This window comes from Syngnathoides biaculeatus, chromosome 10 (assembly GCF_019802595.1).
Source record: "Syngnathoides biaculeatus isolate LvHL_M chromosome 10, ASM1980259v1, whole genome shotgun sequence".
Taxonomy (NCBI): domain Eukaryota; kingdom Metazoa; phylum Chordata; class Actinopteri; order Syngnathiformes; family Syngnathidae; genus Syngnathoides; species Syngnathoides biaculeatus.
This window is the reverse complement of record NC_084649.1, coordinates 9498003-9515897: the sequence shown is the minus strand read 5'-3', so window position 1 is coordinate 9515897 and position 17895 is coordinate 9498003. Positions and strand designations below refer to the sequence as shown.

The 17895-nt window shown below is 40.8% G+C and overlaps 1 protein-coding gene across 3 annotated transcripts; it reads left to right on the top strand.

Moving 5' to 3' along the window:
* The first annotated feature begins 162 nt into the window (after nt 1-162).
* LOC133507096 (limbin-like) lies at nt 163-17807 on the top strand. 3 transcript variants are annotated; one of them, XM_061831730.1, is made up of 23 exons: nt 163-606; nt 693-762; nt 2469-2608; nt 2708-2764; nt 2856-3042; nt 3136-3236; nt 3352-3417; nt 3528-3662; nt 5666-5805; nt 6048-6372; nt 6777-7016; nt 7443-7618; nt 7729-7888; nt 11202-11378; nt 11465-11757; nt 12186-12360; nt 13132-13275; nt 13821-14048; nt 14475-14677; nt 14749-14836; nt 14934-15109; nt 16990-17073; nt 17258-17807. In XM_061831730.1, exons 1-23 carry the CDS (start codon nt 400-402, stop codon nt 17658-17660), a joined length of 3975 nt encoding a protein of 1324 aa, XP_061687714.1. In that variant the 5' UTR covers nt 163-399; the 3' UTR covers nt 17661-17807. The 3 variants fall into 3 exon arrangements, with proteins under 3 accessions (XP_061687714.1, XP_061687713.1, XP_061687712.1); XM_061831729.1 differs by having other exon boundaries at nt 2433-2608; nt 3139-3236; XM_061831728.1 differs by having other exon boundaries at nt 2433-2608.
* Nucleotides 17808-17895: the final 88 nt, after the last annotated feature.

Here is a 17895-nt window from a genome sequence, read left to right as displayed (position 1 = left end):
GCTAGTATGACTTCATAAACCCCATATTCTTATTTTTATAATACGAATACTGGGATCTTCTACTACTTTAAGGTTGTTCATTAGCGTTCTATTTGGTCAGTGGAGTTTTAATTTGAAAATTCTAATCGGAAACAGACATTTGTACTAACTGTTTTGAAATCTTCACGTTTTGGGAATGTTTGTGGAAGCAGTGGTTAGAAAAATCGAGTGTCGCTGGATATGCACTGAATCTTCAAACCCCGGACGTTGACCAAACGGTTTAATATATTTTATTGGGTATTCTTCCAAGTCATCAACAATATGGAGTTTTCCGACTGTGTTTCATCATCAGAACCGAGCCAATCACTGGCTAGCGGCTTTCCCGTGTGAGAGCCAAAACCAATACTTCAGGTACATTTGATGGCGGAAAAGGTGACTATTTGGTCTATTTTAGTCCATCTCCAAGTGTCGTGGTTTTCTCCGACAAGTCCTTCGTCAAACTGGTGTCCCAACGTCATACTGAATGAGACACCAGGGGTTCCTAGCCCTGCCCCTCCATCTAACGGAACGTGTCAGGATACGTGCTGGTGCTCCACACCGTCAACAAATGTGTCCAACAAACATGGAGTGAGGAGCAACTCGGCCAATATATCTTTGTCTTGAGAACAACATTGATTTAAGTCATGTTTTTGTTGTTGTTTTACATGTGGCAGACCATTTGCAGCATCTTTGAAACCAAACACACTGTCGAAAACTCCAAGGGATTGCAGCTGCATACACACTGTGAGTATACAAATGTTTACTCAATGTAGTGTACAATATATGGACCTAGGTCATAACAAACTTAGCAGAATACAGTAGATAATAGCAGATCCCCCGCACTGCTCTGTTGATATTTTGGTTATTGTCATACTGCAGAGCTGGCAACCTATAAAAATGTACTTCCAGAACAATTTATCTAAAATTGTTTGCATTTCATTAATTTCAAAACTTTTCAAAGAAAAATTTCATCATTTATAAATCATGACTTCATTATTTGGGATTTTAATGTTTTTATTACATCGACTTCGTTGCGGTGAACACAGTTGCAGCCTAAATCAAAGTAGCAGTCGGTTTATGAGATTTTGAGTTTCATCATTAAAGATATCTGTGGCTGTGGATTAATCCACCTTTGCCATTGTTTCCAACCCTGGTAACAAAAGTCTATTAAACCAGATTATTCAATGTCAAACTCTAAAATTAAAACTCAGCACTTTTTTTTCCAAACAGTGCTCACACTGAATTTGATACTTTATGTAGGGACAATAGTTTTGATTTCTATTTTGTGTAATGTAGTTCTTGTATGTGTACAAGAAGTGTATGTAAGAAGAGCTCGATCTTCTCTTGCATACTATTTATATTACATATTTATATTTTGTGCATCCACAATTGCTGCTGAAACAATGCAAATATCCCCATTGTGGGACTAATAAATTTTTTTTCTTGTATTACAAATATTTATGAATAATAATAATATGCTCCTAACCTGCCCACGTGCATGGAGTGATGTAGTAATTCATTACCGGTTCAAACACAGTGTCCTGTTTGGAAGTGAATTATTTTGTATTTATATCTCCAGAAGTATTAATTGGCTTATCGTTTTATTCAAAGTTGGTTTCCCTCCACAAAACTCTGATTCCAACCATACCTATTTGACAATTGTATTCTTTCTTCAAATCACTTATTTCGATATTTTGCAACTGCTTATAACTAAATTTTAGCAATTAGCATGGCTTTGACAATGGTTAAATGAAGAAATTCACTCCAAGCGTGGTTGCTACACTCCAGAAGATTCAGAAACTCTGAGTGTTGTTGGAGTCTGCCGTTCAGCGGCACACTGTGGGAGTGCCACAGCGCGCTCCCACCACTCCGACTGAAACAATTTAGTCCGTATAAAAGGGGACTTACAATGTAATGGGAAAAATGGCTTTTTCTTTGTATGGAAGTATTTGGGGCTCTGCAGAGCCCACCCAGCTATTTGTTTGTAATCTCCCCCATTTCTGAACGTGTCTGTAAATGAACTGTTCCCTCAATTTTGTCCCACTTTTATGTAAAAGTAAGCCTAATTTACATAACATTTCCTTTATCGGTTCTCTTTGGTCATGGCATGATCAGCTAACCTGGGAAGAGATCCAAAGCCTCTTTAAAGCAACGACGGTCAGTGTGTAGCAGGCAGTCACCAAACTTACAAAAGTCAACTACTTATGTACGACCAGGGTGCCCTTTCAAATGGGCTAATTCCAGAAAGACGAATGTACAGTGTATAAACTTTATGATTATTGGTCTTTGGAATATTTTGACCAAAGCATGTTACAGACATATTAAGACAACTGGCAGCTGTTTCAAACTATGGAAAAGAGAGCATATTATTCATCTCTGTGTTTAAAATATTGTCTTGCACTGTGACATAATAGGTAAGATGACTTTCCACCATTCATATTGTGCTGAAGGGCCCGTTTCTTCATCTGCTTCTGCTGACCCATGGGCCCACTCCTTCTACACATCCTTAGGCCGCATCAGAGCCATTTTACAACTTCGAGATCGCAGAAGCTCACTCACCAGATACAATCCTGGCCACATGTTGCCTCAGGTGACAAATTATTTATAACGCTGCAACAATTTTGTCCACTATTGTCAATTCCCAAAAGAAAAGAATAATATTAGTTCTGTGTTGTGAATCTTTGTGCAGCTTCAGAGTTCAACGCCTCCCACCACTTTTAAGATCAAATTTCACAAGTGTGCACAGGTATATCTGATACACGTAAAATTGTACCTTGTATTTATTGTATCTGCTCTGGAGAGTGACTATCTGACCATCATGTGGCCAACACCGCCAGGTGCTGGCTGAATCAGACCCTCCACAGTTGACATTCTTCCTGCTGATTCAAAACCTGAGCCCCATGGGTGGGACTAACCTCTCTCAGGTGGCCATCCGGGACTCGATATTCGGAATAGTACCCCTCAAAACTGAAGGCAGGGTTGTTGAGAGAGGATACCAAATGTTTGCCATTGATTTTCTCTCTGGTATGCCTGACCTTTGGTTTAGAACTATAAAAAAAAAATAATAATAATGTTATGTATATAACCATATTAAATCACATTATTTAAACTTCTCAGCAGGGTCCCAAATGATTCTCAACTATACTGCTAAAATAATGAGTCATAAAAGTGGAGTTCTGGACCTTCCATCTTTTCTCACCTTCTCCAACCTTTCACAGGTAATTTCTACTGTGCCTTTTCTGCTATCTTAGGGGGTGGTTGAATATCATTTTCCACAGATGATTATGGAATGACAGCAATAACACGTTCTCTCATTTCTCACTTATCACACAGAATGATGTCAGCTTGTTTGGTCCAGTGACAGCTAATCTGACACTTCGTGTTAATTCCACAGACAGGGTAAATTACACTCCTGCACGGTAAAGAAATGCAATAACTCCTAGTCGTATATGACAGTATATGCTATGTTTTAAACTTGCATGCGCTGTTTTTGTTTTTTGTTGTTTTAGATTCATCCAAGCCATGGTGTGCACTTTGCTGGATTTGTTGGCGGATTTCTTGTTGCTTTGGTGCTGCTGTTGCTTGGCTTTCTGGCCATAAACCTGATTTGTCCCAGACCCACACTGAGCGTTCTTCAACAGAATGTGATTATATAGAGTGCTACCAAAACGAAAAGAGACGTTCCAATGTGCTTCAATACAGTGTTCGATTTGGATGAGTTCACCACATTTTATCATTTTAAACAGTATTTGGGAATTTCACATTGAATTCAACCTTTTACATCTGAAGTTGATCCTACTCACCGGTCTTCTGACAAGTAAGGAATTGGGACATCAATTAATTGATAACGATGCAGGCGACAGGGTGGACGACTGGTTAGCACAGTCCAGTTCTGAGGACTGGGGTTCAAATCCCACCCTTGCCTGTGTGGAATTTGCATGTTCTCACCATGCCTGTTTGGATTTTCTCACGGTAGTCCAATTTCCTGCCACGTCCCAAAAAACTTTGTAGGTTAATTGAAGACTCTAAATTGCCCATAAGTGTGATATCTGAGTGTGAATAATTGTTTCTATATTCCCTGCGATTGGCTGGCAACCAGTTCAGTGTGTACCCCACCTTTTGCGCAAAGGTAGCTGGAATAGGCTCTGGCAGGCTTGCGATCCCGGTGAGAATAAGCAGTACTGAAAATGGATGGATGGATGGATATCTATGTACCTTGACTGTCAACCAGTAAAGAGTGTACTTTGCCTCTTGGCCAAAATTTAGTTCCACAATAAATATCCCCTTTCATCAGAATTTTTTTTACTATGGTTTTATGCAAAACATAGTTCAAAATGAGTCTGTGACAAGTTTGACATCTCTGTTGGTTGTAGATTGAATGCCAATGTCTGTAAATGGGTAAGGCTTCGAAGTCTGGGGAATTAGAAATCGCTGACATTGTGTTGAAGTTACGTCACTCAATGTTAAAGTATTAGCCCACTTCAATACCCACCTGCTCGACTCTTCTGAACGGCAAAATAGCATTTCCGGGTTCGCAAGCCATAAAAATTAACTATAGATATGTTGTTTTCCAACAATACTTAACGACAGCATGTATTTATAATTTATGATGTAACTAATGGTGGATGAAATGGCGAAACCTGCATTCATCGTCACAAGCAATAACTGTCTCGGTGGGTTAAATTCCATTGAATAGCGTGCATGAATAGCATAACCTCAAAATATCCCCCTCTTTTTCACGGAGATACTCTTTCAAATCACGTTCACTATCAGCCAACAATCCAATACTTGTTGAACTGTGCTGCACAATGATGATAACGAGGGGGCGGGCGTTCCACTTACTGCCTCAGCTGCTCATCACTGGCCACAAGGGTCGCAGGGCGGAGGGCTAAGATTAAGGAGTAGAACTCAGAAGAGGAAAAAAACATAACAAAGGAACTAGGCTTGTTGCCTTTGCCATGGCCATTGTGACCACTTCACTGGATACTTGCAGACACTAGTGGGTCACTGAAATGGACCGTGGTCGGAGGAGCACATCAGTGTGGCAAGTGTTTATAAATAACCCCACGATCAAACGCCTGCGAGTGAGCCAACCATGAACACTGAATCGAAAGAAGCACTATCGCTACAAATGCGTGTCTGACCCAAGCGTCTATGCTGAGAGATGCCGTGATCTTGACCAGAGCCAATCTCTTTTCCATATTTTAGTTGGGGAAGATGAGTGATCCAATCACAGCAAAGTACATGCCGCGTAAAAATTACAATTCCAACTGTCGCAAAAGCCATGCTGAAAAGACTGAACAGAAAAGCGTGAAAAAGCACATTTTGAGGATTTCCAACCCAAATCCGCATGCAAACATGATAAAAGAACATCAAAGATTATAAAAAATCAATGTAAAACAAATTATGGGAGGAAACCTTTTAAAGAGATCGTTAAGGTTAGCATTCCACGAAATTAACCGTACAGCAGCATAAAACATGAGTTTGGGATTTATCAATGCTATGAATTTAAGAGAGCTGTGCCATTATCCTTACATTGGGTGGTGCTTTATTTCTTTTTTTTTTATTACGTTGCTATGAAATGTTATCTTCAACTCAAAGATTTATGGGATTCTGTAAAAGTATTTATAGTATTTCTGTACCTTAGAAAACCAGCAGCGATCCTGACACGGAGTATGTAGACTGCTGCATGACTGAGACTATTAAAGATGAGGCAACTTTCGAAGACAAGATTGTTGACATCATGGTGCTGGAGGAACCGCAGAACATGAATAAGGCACTGGAGAAGTAAGGGAATACATCATATTTGTTCAAACTGGAGAATATTCCGCTAAGAAATAGTTGAAATGGAGTCCCCTTGTGTAACAAGATTTTTGCCCACTGCTCCTGAGGGATAAGTTCCTTCAGGAAATCTTTCTGTCATTTTAATATTAATTAATTAATATTTAATATGTTTTATCTTAATATTTTGCACAACAAATCTAAACAAGCTAACCGTTGACTTGATCGCCTCTTTCTTTAAATATTAGCCTTGAAATGTCCACACTGCTACACGCCACTAACAACTTGGAGGCCACTCGGATTCAGATCTACAAGGATGTCGTGTTTGTGCTCCTGGGAGGCCTGCGATCCTGCGGCCAAATTAGTGTTCAGGCTCAGCAGAGACTTCTAAGTGTACTACTTGGGCAACTCCTGGGTATGGAGGGTCGCCTGAAGGAGGAGCGAAGCACTCGCATGGCTACGCTTGCAGGCAAGTGTAACCTGGAGACCAGGGAGGAAATGGAAGCAGAGCATCGTCGGGAAGCAGCAGAGAAGGCCCATGCTGAGCTGCTGTGTCAACATGCAGAACAACAGGTAGTTATGATAGAGGCTGTAGTCTCTAAATACTGTACGTAGTTGGTTTCATAAGTCGAGGTGGCCATCCCTTTGATAGAAGGCTCCACTGTGCTCATGTATTACATCTGATCCATGTTTCAATTTGGTACCTCCCAAGATTTGCTTCTCATTGACCCCGACTTTCTACAAGATAAATATACAGGAGATTTCATTTATAGCATGAATGTTGGCTTGCAGAAAAACCTGCATGGTTAAAGTATCTTATTTTTGCTCATCTATAATTTATTGACTCAACACTAACCTAAATGTGTTTAGATTGCACTTTGAAGCATGCACAGTCTACAGTGAATGCATTATGTGTTTTAGCTGATGGACTTTACTGTGTGTGACCAGTCAAGTCTTTTTATTGTTGACTTTGTTAGGAGCTCCTCCGTTGTAGTGTTCTGCTAGAGAAGCTGCACAAGCTTCGCCAGGCTCACCTGCAACGCATCCTGTTGGTTCGCCACGAAGAAGCCTCGGCAAAAGTGCAGAGGCAGATCATCGAGTGGCGTCGTGTTGAGCTTCATAAGATCTTCTGCGAGGAGCTAGAGGAGGCTACAAAGATGGGCGAGTTGGACAAGAATGCTGCCAATAGTCTTCAATACAGTTACTTTCACAGTCAGGTGAGCAACCAGTCTAGTTACCATAATGCAACCGGTGTAATTTCCATAATGGTATGGACATCTAGAATTACATGATGTTGAGGTCTAAGTGATTCACATCCTGGCCTTATAGCAAACTCTTACTTGGTTTAATGGGTACGTATTTGCTGGAAATGACAACAATGTCTGTTTAGTAATGCCGTAATTCCTGAAGCGACCAAGATCATTCAAAATGGTACAAAATCCAATTTTCTTGAAAAATATCTTAAAAATTAGGGTTATGGATTTTTTTCAAAATGGACAAAAGCATGGTGATCATTGTATTTGTAACATTTGTCATTTAAGCCGTCAGTTACATATCTCTGTAAAAACCTCTGTTTGTTTTCATTTTCTCAGCTGTGTGTGTTTGTGAGCATATATGGCAGGATATTATCCATCTGTATCCAGGATCTGCTGGAGGAGACTCTGGATGTGATCCTTGCCAACTGGCGTTATGTGCTTGCCGAACGCCATGCACAGAGGAAGTTCCTGTTACACAGCCTCCACAGCCTCAACAGTATAATTTCTGACACCTTCTCCAGCACCTCCAGCAATTTAGACAGCATGTTCACACACATCAGAAGGTTGGCTATTACCATCTGTTATTGTTACTGTTATCTCATAGCTGTATTTTGAATTGTGAATGTGCCCATGTTTGCAGAGCTAATGTATAATATTGAATATTATCCAACAGAGGGAGTAACATGTCTACTGAACAGCTGACTCAGCTACAGGAAAAAACCCAGAAGGATCTGGTGATGGTGAGGCAGAGACTGGATGACGCTTTGACGCAAGAGAGGAGAGCAATGCGCTGTGGACTTCTCAAGACGAGGCAGGAGCTCATCTCTGACATGGTGTGAAGCATCATTTTGTTTTATACGTAAATCAAGTTTTCATTTTATTGTCATTACATGTAAACACGAGGAAATTGCATATGCTCCCCTCCAAATCTTCTCTTCCTTTCGGCTTGTCGCGTCAGGCGTCGTCACAGCGCGTCATCTTTGATGCACGCATATTTGTTTGGCACAGTTTTACACCGGATGCCCTTCCTGACGCAACCCCTCTGTATTTAGCCAGGGAGAGAAGCTTTTAGCACCTGGTAATCCAAGGCGGTCTCCCATGCAAGTACTAACCAGTGGCAAAATCCGCTGAGCTTCCGAGATCTGGCGAGATCAGGCGTTCTCAGGGTAGCATGGCCGTGAGCCCACATGCTCCCCTCCAAATAAAAGCCTATAACAACATTCATTATGTGCACATCATCAGCAACCATAGCAACCACAGAATATGAGATCAGCATCTAAATGTGCTTCAGTAAAAATATATAAAAGTGAGAAGTGGAAATCTTTGTATTCAGATAACAGCAGGCAGGAGGCACTTTTAAAAATACATAAAGATTCTTTTACCTGACAGAATTAATATTATGGTGACGAAGATGATGGTGATTCAGAGGGTGAATGTTGTTTTGGGGAAGAAGAAAAAACTTTTGATGACTCTAGATGCGTGCGATCTAATTTACATATATCGCCCCCACAAGGTCAAAGAGTGAAAAAGTGATGACAGGTGAAAAGTGTCTATTCTGATGGTTCTGCCTCTAGTGTGATAACAGGTTGTTTTGGCAAATCTGCAGTGACACAACAACGATGACGAAAGCTGTCGCTGCTGGAGGCTGTGTGTCAGAGGAGGCCGTTGTGTTGTTAGTGTACTTCCAGACTCCTCTCTTCTTGGTTATTGTCATGGGGTGAAGCCACTGTGGAACCCAGCTTGCGACCACAAACAGACATTCTCCCCTTGGCCAACTCGGCCAGGTCAGACAACGGGCAATACACAATTATCAGTAACTTGCCCGAAACATCGTCCTATCAGAAAGCTTCTGTCCCTGTTTGCATCTAAATCTAACAGTCAACCACATTTCCCGACATTTAACAGTTTCATCTACATTTTCAAATCCTTGAAAAATTAATTTCCAAACCAGCTTTTTTTTCCCTTTAGTTGTTGTTGTTGTTGTTGTAAACATCGGGTATTTGTTTTTGCTCTTCTCACTTCCCACTATTCCCAACAGTCTGAATATTCGAATGTCTTCAAACCTGTCAAGGACCTAAACCCGTTATTTGTTGGTTATTGGGGACTCAAACATCTTACCGTCAGACTCAAACTTGAGACTTAAACCCCTGTTTGTCAGGGACCTAAACCCCTAATTGCCGGACTCGAACTGCAAACTTTAAACTAACACGGTCTGGCAAAATGATCTGACACATTTGTAGGTTAAATGAAAGGCAAATGTCTCAGATCATTTTGCCTTACCCTGTAGTTAGCGTAAACCTTACTACTGGCATGTGGGGAGAGCACCAATGGCAATACCACTTAATATAAAGGCAAGATTGTCCCACAGGCCAGGTCGGTCACCTCAGCAATGGCGGCATGGAACGTTGTCTCATTGAAAGTTGGACTCACCAAAGGCTGCCCTTTGTCACCCATTTTGTTCAGAACTTTTTGGACAGAATCTCTTGGTGCAGCTGAAGCGTAGAGGGGTCCGGTTTGGTGGCCTCAGTATTGCATCTCTACTCTTTGGAGATAATTTGGTTCTGTTGGCTGGAGTGGTTGACAGCAAAGTGTGAAGCGGCTGGGATGAGAATCCGCATCTCCAAATCTGAGACCATGGCCCTTAGTCGCAAACTGGTGGCGTGGCCTCTCTGCTTGACAAATGAAAGGGTTCAAAGGTTGGAATTATCTATTTCTTATGTGCCTTAGTATGAGTCTCTCTCAGATGTTAATCATTATTTTGGTGGTTTTTATTTTCCTCATGAGAGGTGCATGGACTGGGTCCATGAGCAGTGATGTGTGGTCAGACAGACCCAGATATGTTAGGGGTATAGCTCTGTTGGTCTGCTTGAGGATTAAATACACACAGCCAAGTGAGGTCCTTCCTCTGGAACATTTCACATATTGGGTGAAATTGGGGAGAACAGTCCTGAGACATGCCTGGTTAAAGTCTCCAGGAATATGTACTCCCTCGGGTAAGCCCTCTGGTGTTTATTTACAGTGTCATAGAGGTGGCTGAGAGCAATGCTAGTCTTAGCATCAGGTGGAATGTAGACAGCTATAATCACATTTGATAGCTCTCTTGGCAGGTAGAATGATCTGTATGAGACTGACATGGACTCTATATCCGGTGAGCAATAACTGTCAGTAATCCGGCTCTGTGAGCTCTACTCTTGCTGGAGTCTCTGTTGCGGTCTTGCTGGTGTAGCATGTGCCATCCTAGCTGGACGGCAGCGTCGGGGATCGCTCGGTGTGTGACAATGAGGACACAGCAGTCTCAAGTGAGTGATTTTCAACAAGCACCAGCCCCATATCGTCCATTTTGTTCATGATAGATCTGGCATTTCAGAGAAAAATGCTCAGAAGTGGTGGATTGTGGGGCCATCTCTGCAGCTTGGCTTGGAGGCCGGTCCGGCAGTCCCACTTCTGCTTCCTCTCTCTACGCTGATGGCGCTGCTCAGCACTCCCGATAATAATCCATAAGGAGGCACATCGCAAAAACATGCAACATTAATTGGACTCTAAATTGCCCCTTAGGTATGATTGTGATTGCAGCTGTTTGCCTCTATGTGTCCTGCGATTGGCTGGCAACCAGTACAGGTTGTACCCCGCCTCCTGCCCCTTGAAAGCTGGGATAGGCTCCAGCACTCCCACGACCCTGGTCAGGATAAGCGGCTAACAAAATGGATGGACCACGGAGTGCTTAAAACTCATTCACCACTAGCCTTCCCTGTTTATATGGATATTTGACTTCCAAAGCCGTCAATGGCAGGGAGCGATAACTAAGAATTACTTTAGGAACCAAGATGCACATGACAATTTTTTTTGTCAGCTTTTCAAAGCAATATAACTTTGTTGAGTCCCACAATGGGGACATTTGCATCGTTTCAGCAGAAATAGTGACTACTTGAAATAAAATAAAAAAAATAGCATGCAGTCAGGAGACAGAAATTGTACCCATTGACACAACACTCACCTGTGTACAGTTAAGAGATTTTCTTAAAAAGAGGTTCTAATTATTGGCACTGAATTTCCATCAGACAGAGAGACACATTAGTGTAAAAAGAAGAACATTGCATGAAAAAAATTAAATAAAATACGATACCATAACAATACTCAATTCTTCAGCTTAGGGCCCAGATGCAGCGAAAGAAGCACCTGTCTGGCCTGTCAAAGAATCAAGACGGGGACATACAAGTTGCCCATCATCTGCACTGTTGGCAGAACCTACTGACAACTCATAGTTTGGAGCTTGCTGAACTCATCAATAACTTGGACGAGGAGGCAGCAGCTGACATTCGGAAGGTACACTAACACTGTGCACACGTTTGACCCAATAAAATAGGGTACGTACAATGGATATATTACGGGTTCTCCTCTGCGTTGTCTAGGTGACCATGCGTGTAATCCAGACCTCCATGGCAGATGTCAAAGCCATTCAGCACTCTGCATTGCAGGACCTGCTCACAATCCTGCCACCAGGCTTGCAGGAGGCATTGCTGCAGGGAGATCCCGAAGCAGGCCAAGGTGGCAGCAAACTCCTGCAGGGTCAAGAGATGCTGCACCAGGAAGGCAAAGCAGCTTTACACATCCTCAGCACCACCAGGGAGAGCCTAAACAGAGCCATGGAGAGTGAGCTGCAAGAGCAGAAGGAGCTCAGGGCTCACTGCAGAGCTTTCTTCAGGTTGGTGTACTGTAATATGACACCAGACTGCATTTACCTTGCAGTTTCAAGTGCCTAATTCCAGTTTAATGCCTTCATCGAATTTTAAGACTGTTCAGGTAGGGTATCATTTTGGAATGTTTCTGGATTATTTCCAAAGGAATTTATGATAAGGAATTTTGAAAATATTCCAACATCAGACATGGACAAGGCAGAAGTGACTAAAGAATGCAAATATCCAAATTTACATGCTGTTTGGTCGTCCTGGCCTGACTCTGATCCCTTAAATAATGATTCCGATTTGTATTATCTCATTATGTAATGTCACGTATCCCAATTGTGGCATTTGAGAGGAAAACATTGGAAATGTGTTACTCAAATGGTGAGTGAAGTGTAAACGCGTCCCTAGTCCCTCTTAGCCTGATCATCCTTACATATTTTCTTCTCAGGTGTTTGTGCTCATCACAGCTGACCCTCTCTGACAATGAGCACCTCGGGATGAAACTTGAGTTTCAGAAGTGTCACTCTGTGATGGACAGATGCCTCATGCTTCCCCACGCAGTGTCTAGAACCAAACCCCACAATTGCCTCACAATTTGGAGAAAGGAGAGTGAGCAACAAATGGTGAACACATTATAAGCACCATAATTTAATTCTCTGTAATTTGCCTCTCAAACCCAGTGGATTACGCAATGATTTTTAAAACTGAATGTATTCTTTGCCCTGGTTAGCCCCCAATGTGATCACTCTTCATTATGAGGCTGCAGGACCAACGTGCACAGAGTAGTTTTCACACATTACACCAATGTCCAGTATTTCACAATATTTAATCTATATCAGATTGGTCTGGACTGGATTAAATTTCCAAACTGAATATTTCAAACCACGACATGTGATTCCGAGCCTGGTAATATTTGGGTATACTTTAGATTTGTTAATCTAATTCTACCCAGTTCTTTGGTATTTCAAAACTCCACTGTAGAGATTCGGATAGTTTGGATGCTAAAGATCAGGATTATCCTGACACAGGATGTATTACGTTGAACAACCAACATTTTTTAATCAGCCCTTCAGCAGACACTTTAATCGAGATACGTTGAATTGCTTTTACAGTGTGAAAGAAGTGAGTAAGAAAATAATTTTGTGCTATAAGCACTTTGGACAAAGTCGGATGAATCATATCAGTCAGTATGTTCAAAGACCTCAAATCTGGATTCTAAAATGCTGATTTTATGGTACCTGGAATAGATTGTTGCTATCCAAGGCTACAAATCAATTTGCTCATGGATAGCAACAGAAGGTATTACCAAATCTGGATCATTCTAATCTATATAGAACAGCAGACGTCCTTTCATTTGTAAAGTGCATCGTGCACATTTTGCTCTGCTATTGCAGATGAATCCACATTTCAAGGGAAAAGCCATTCACAAAACACAAGAAACATCCAACCTAGTTCACTTCCAGAAGAAACTCCAGGACCAGATACAAGTGTTTGAAAAAGAGATGGTGAGGGAGATGGACAATGCTGTTATAAACAAGGTAACAGGGACATATGAAGAAAAACTCATTCATTCATTTATATTTTTATTATTTACCGAGCACATGCACATTACTTGGTTAGCATTACAAAGTGCAAAATACATCAGTGGAGACTCTGGACTGCTGAGTAATTAGTGTCCTTTGTTCCCAAATGTTTTTTAAATGTTGTTAGAAGAAATGATGATCTAACGTGGTGGTAAACAGCCCCCTTCCCTAGCTTTTTTGGCACTTGTTGCAGGGATAAAATTTAAAATTTGTTAATATTCCAAAAACATTTTTAAAAAACAAAGTTAATCAATTCAAACATTAAATATCATGTCCTTGTATTCAGTTGAGTTTTCAATATATATTTTTTTAATTTATCTTACACAACCTCCTTACTTAATTGGAATTGGAGTTTCTATAGTAAGACCAAACAATGATTGAATATTAATATCTGTGAAAATATGTTTGTTAAAGTGGTAGGTCTATAATTCTCTGAAAATTGTGGTCTAAGTGGCTCATGGTGTAATTAAAGGTGAAGTTTGCTGAAATCTATCCTGCAGGTAAAGGAGGAGATGAGAGAGGAGAGAGAGGATTATTTGCGCACTCAGGCCAACAGTCTGGCAATGCAGATGGCTGCTGTTCACTATCGGAAGGCTCAGAGGAGATCCAAAGTCTTAGAGACATCCCGAGCACTACTCACCCTGCACAGCATGCTGCTTCATCACCTTCGAGAGACAAAGTGTCTGGCAAGACAAGAATTGGCCAAAATTATACAGAGTCATTGCCTGGTAAGAAGGATTTTTAATTGTGGCTTTGTATTGCTGAGGGCAAGGAGCTGTCCCTAAAAGTGTTAACTTTGATTTGCTTCAGAATGGTGTTTCTCTGTCTTTAACTCAACTTCCGTTAAGAGTAAAAGTATCGGTAAGGAGAGAGATAACATAAGTTACTTTTCAATAATGTATTCCCTGTTTTGTGAAACCTTTTATGAGATTTCAATTTATAATATTTGAATTATAAATTAGCATTATACTACCAAAGACAATTTTAATACAAATGTTATGACTATTATGCTGGCAAGGAGGTTTTATTCTTCGATATTAAGTGTCTGTTCTATTTTGTTATAGTCCATAGGTTGTGTAGTTTCTGAATTCAACTTTGTAGGGTTTAAATCACATTTTAGTTTGTGTTATTGCTTTTTGCTTGTTCGGCTACAGGGCCTTGAGGATGCACAACATTACCTCCTGGAGGAGAATGGAGAACTGGACCAGCTAGAAACATTTCAACGGTCAACTAAAACTCACACAGAGGATGCTGATGAGGCAGAACTGTTCAGGCTACAACAGGAGAGTCTGATGTCTTCCATCCTCCAGGAGGCTCTCAATAAGTGTGATCAAGTAAAAACAATATTGGCTGTGAGGTGGGTCCGCAGCGTCCTGCAGGGAAAGGAGACACCATGACCTTTTGTTCATATTAAAATTCATGTATTAGGTCACAGGAAATGACCATCAGCAGTCAGACAGTGGGAGATCGAAGAGAACAGATAGCCCTCAAGAGACTCTATTCAACCAGAGACCAGGTTCAATCAGACAGTTTTCAGAAAACTCAATGGTAGTTCAACAGTGTGTTTACCTTTTTATCTGGTATCTTGTTCTCTGGTCACCTCTCTATTTCAGGACCTGCTTTTTGCATCGGAACTGATAAAACAGTGTCGGATGTCTGTTGAGCTTCTCCTTGAGCTTCTGCGTCTACTGCTCCCCACGTTGCCCGAGAGTGAACTTCTTTCCCTCACTGATGCCCTCTGTCCCAAACAACATTTTGGCTCCTTCCCCACAGACCAGGACCATTTTGAGTAAGTATCAGATTAGTAATCCTAATCTCTCATTTAGCTCTCACTAATCTGAAAATGGTTGTCACAATAACCTTTAATATTACTTTTAAATGTCTTTCTAAAAATGGTAATGCTATTAATCTTGAACAAGTACTGGTACGTCCACCAATGGTGCTTTTTAAATACTTCACATGATTTCATTGTGCCTCAATCAAAAAGTGTTCCTATATGTCTGTGCCTCTCTTGGGAAAAAAAAGAAATATCCATCCATTTTCTGAAATGCCTATCTCAGATGACTTCGGGTGAGAGGCGAGCGACACCCTGAAGTTGTCGTCAGTGAATCGCAGTGCACATATAGACAGCCATTCGCGCACACATTCACATCCTACAAACAATTTACAGTTTTCAATTAACCTATAATGCATGTTTTTGGAATGTGAGAAAAAAAATTGAGTACACAGAGAAAACCCATGGAGGTACAGAGAGAAAATGCAAACATCACACTGTCAAGGCCAGATTTGAACCCGGATCCTCAGAACTGAGAGGCACATTTGCTAAACAGTTGTCCACGCTCCCTCCACAAACTAAACTCTAAAATAAAACAGGACTTCAAGAAAGCCATTTTTCATTCATTCAAAAGAAGCTGCTATTAACTCTGTTGCCTGAAATGGGAACAGTAAGTGCTGTGTGACCAGAGTGATTTTCCCAGAACCAAGATGAAGAGATGAATCAAAAGACCAGGAGAAATTGTTTTAGTCGTTATTCGGTGAAGTTTGGCACCAGCTGAGTCGATATTAAATTACTGCTGACTAATGTCTCATGGTTGAGGTCTTTTGGTTCTGAGAAGTAAAAACACTGCAGAGTTGGAAAAAAAATGCAGTGTTTTTCTTTACTTCCCCCCTCTATCAATTGTGCTTTTCGCAGTTTAACAATTATTCATTTCTTTTGATCTTTATTCAACAACAGCAGGTAAAACTATTCATTTATAATGAAGACATGGGTGGGCACAAACAAAGCTAATGTATACAACAGTGATACATTACATTTACATAACATCTGTACTTGGATATTTACATAATACTGTAGCTCATTGCACAGGGTGAATAAAAAAAAAATTCCTCACAGGCTAAAAACAGGCAGCAATCATACTGTAATCTTGACCGTAACCTTGATTGTAACTTTTAAATCATGATATTGGAACGAATTAGGTACCTTTTTGGGAGGTGGGGGTAGATGACTCTGACAATGCAGTAAGGTAAAGTTATCAAAAATTCTTTTATTACATTTTCACTAGCAAAGAAAGCATTAAAGAGAAAGGTTTGCCACCCCACCTCCCCTAAACAAAATAACACCTGTCATATTAGAACAGTCATTGTGACTGTCGCACATTATGGATATGATCTGTGGGAAAAAAATCTACTGTCTCTGGCACCATCTTGCACCTCAAAATTCATAACCGAGAAACCACCATGCCTGAGGAAAAAACGATCGAAAGGATGACTTATCAGCTGTCAATCATTTGTTGGGCACAGTCAATGTGGCCATGCACAAGATTGGGGGGAGAAAAATTACACGCGAAACTGAAATAAAAACTTGTAATGTTAACTATTTTTTTATGGTGGTAACAGGTCAGGAATGAAAACCGAATGGCAGCGTCAATCAAAAGCTGAATATTACCTTAATAAAGGCAGTGCTTTTAATTTTTTTTTTTTTTTTTATTATTAAATGGCCTAAGTCTACATAGTGTGGGCAGTGTGAGTAAAAACAGCAGCTGGCTTTTTGCTTTATTAAATGGGTGTATTTTATCAAAGCTATCCTATCTAACATGGTTGCAAAGTTGCTTAGAATGTTAGCTTTATCCAGTTACAGCATATTACTGACATTAATGAACCTCTGACCAGGTGTAATCTGGATCTTCCTGTCAGACTGAAGGAGGACCTTGTCCACAGAAGTATGCTAAACATGCCACTAGTGGAAAGAGAGAGGTGAGTGAGCAGTCTCTAGATTAAGATGTCTCACATCAAGACCGGTTTGCAGTTTGGCGGTCATGAACACCACATACGTAATGCTTTTAATGAGGTGAAATATGCGTGTCACCAGAGATACATTTGTATGAGGTAAGCACGTCAACATGGCGGCCTTTAGAACAGCAGCTCCTTTGTTCTCCAGATCTCACAGCCTCCAAGAAAAGAGGCAAAGCTTGATGGAAAGACTTCTTCCCAGTTCCTGTCTGCCACTTGCGGTGAAAGGGATGGAGGACAGCTTTATGAAGCAAAATCTGCCCAAGTATAAATCATCCGTCAATGAAAACAGACAGCAGCACGGTGAGACTCCCAATCAAAGCAACATGGAGCAAGAAAATGAAACGCTGCCCAGCTCATTAGAAGAAGAAGAAGACATGATTCCAACCTTGGCCAATGTGGAAGTCATCTGCCAGGCCACCGGTGAAAGGCTCTTTGTCTTTCGGGATCCACCTCAATCCCACATTACGATCTCCTCTTCCAAGAAAAAAAGGAAGAGAAACTTCCTCAATTTGAAGAAAGGCTGCGTGACTCCAACAGCTCAAACGTGATATTTAATCACAACAATAAACAATCTTGGCAAGAGGTTTTGGCACCAAAATAAATGTTATTTCACTACATGCTAAAATTCTCTGCATCCCCAGTTGAACATGCCGTGAAATTCCAGCCCTGAAATAAAATTATTAATAAAGTATGTATTATTTCATATACTGTATTTCGCATTTGGTTCTGTTTTCTTTTTCCTGGAAGAAAAAAATACACATGTGGCTGTATTTTATGCAAATA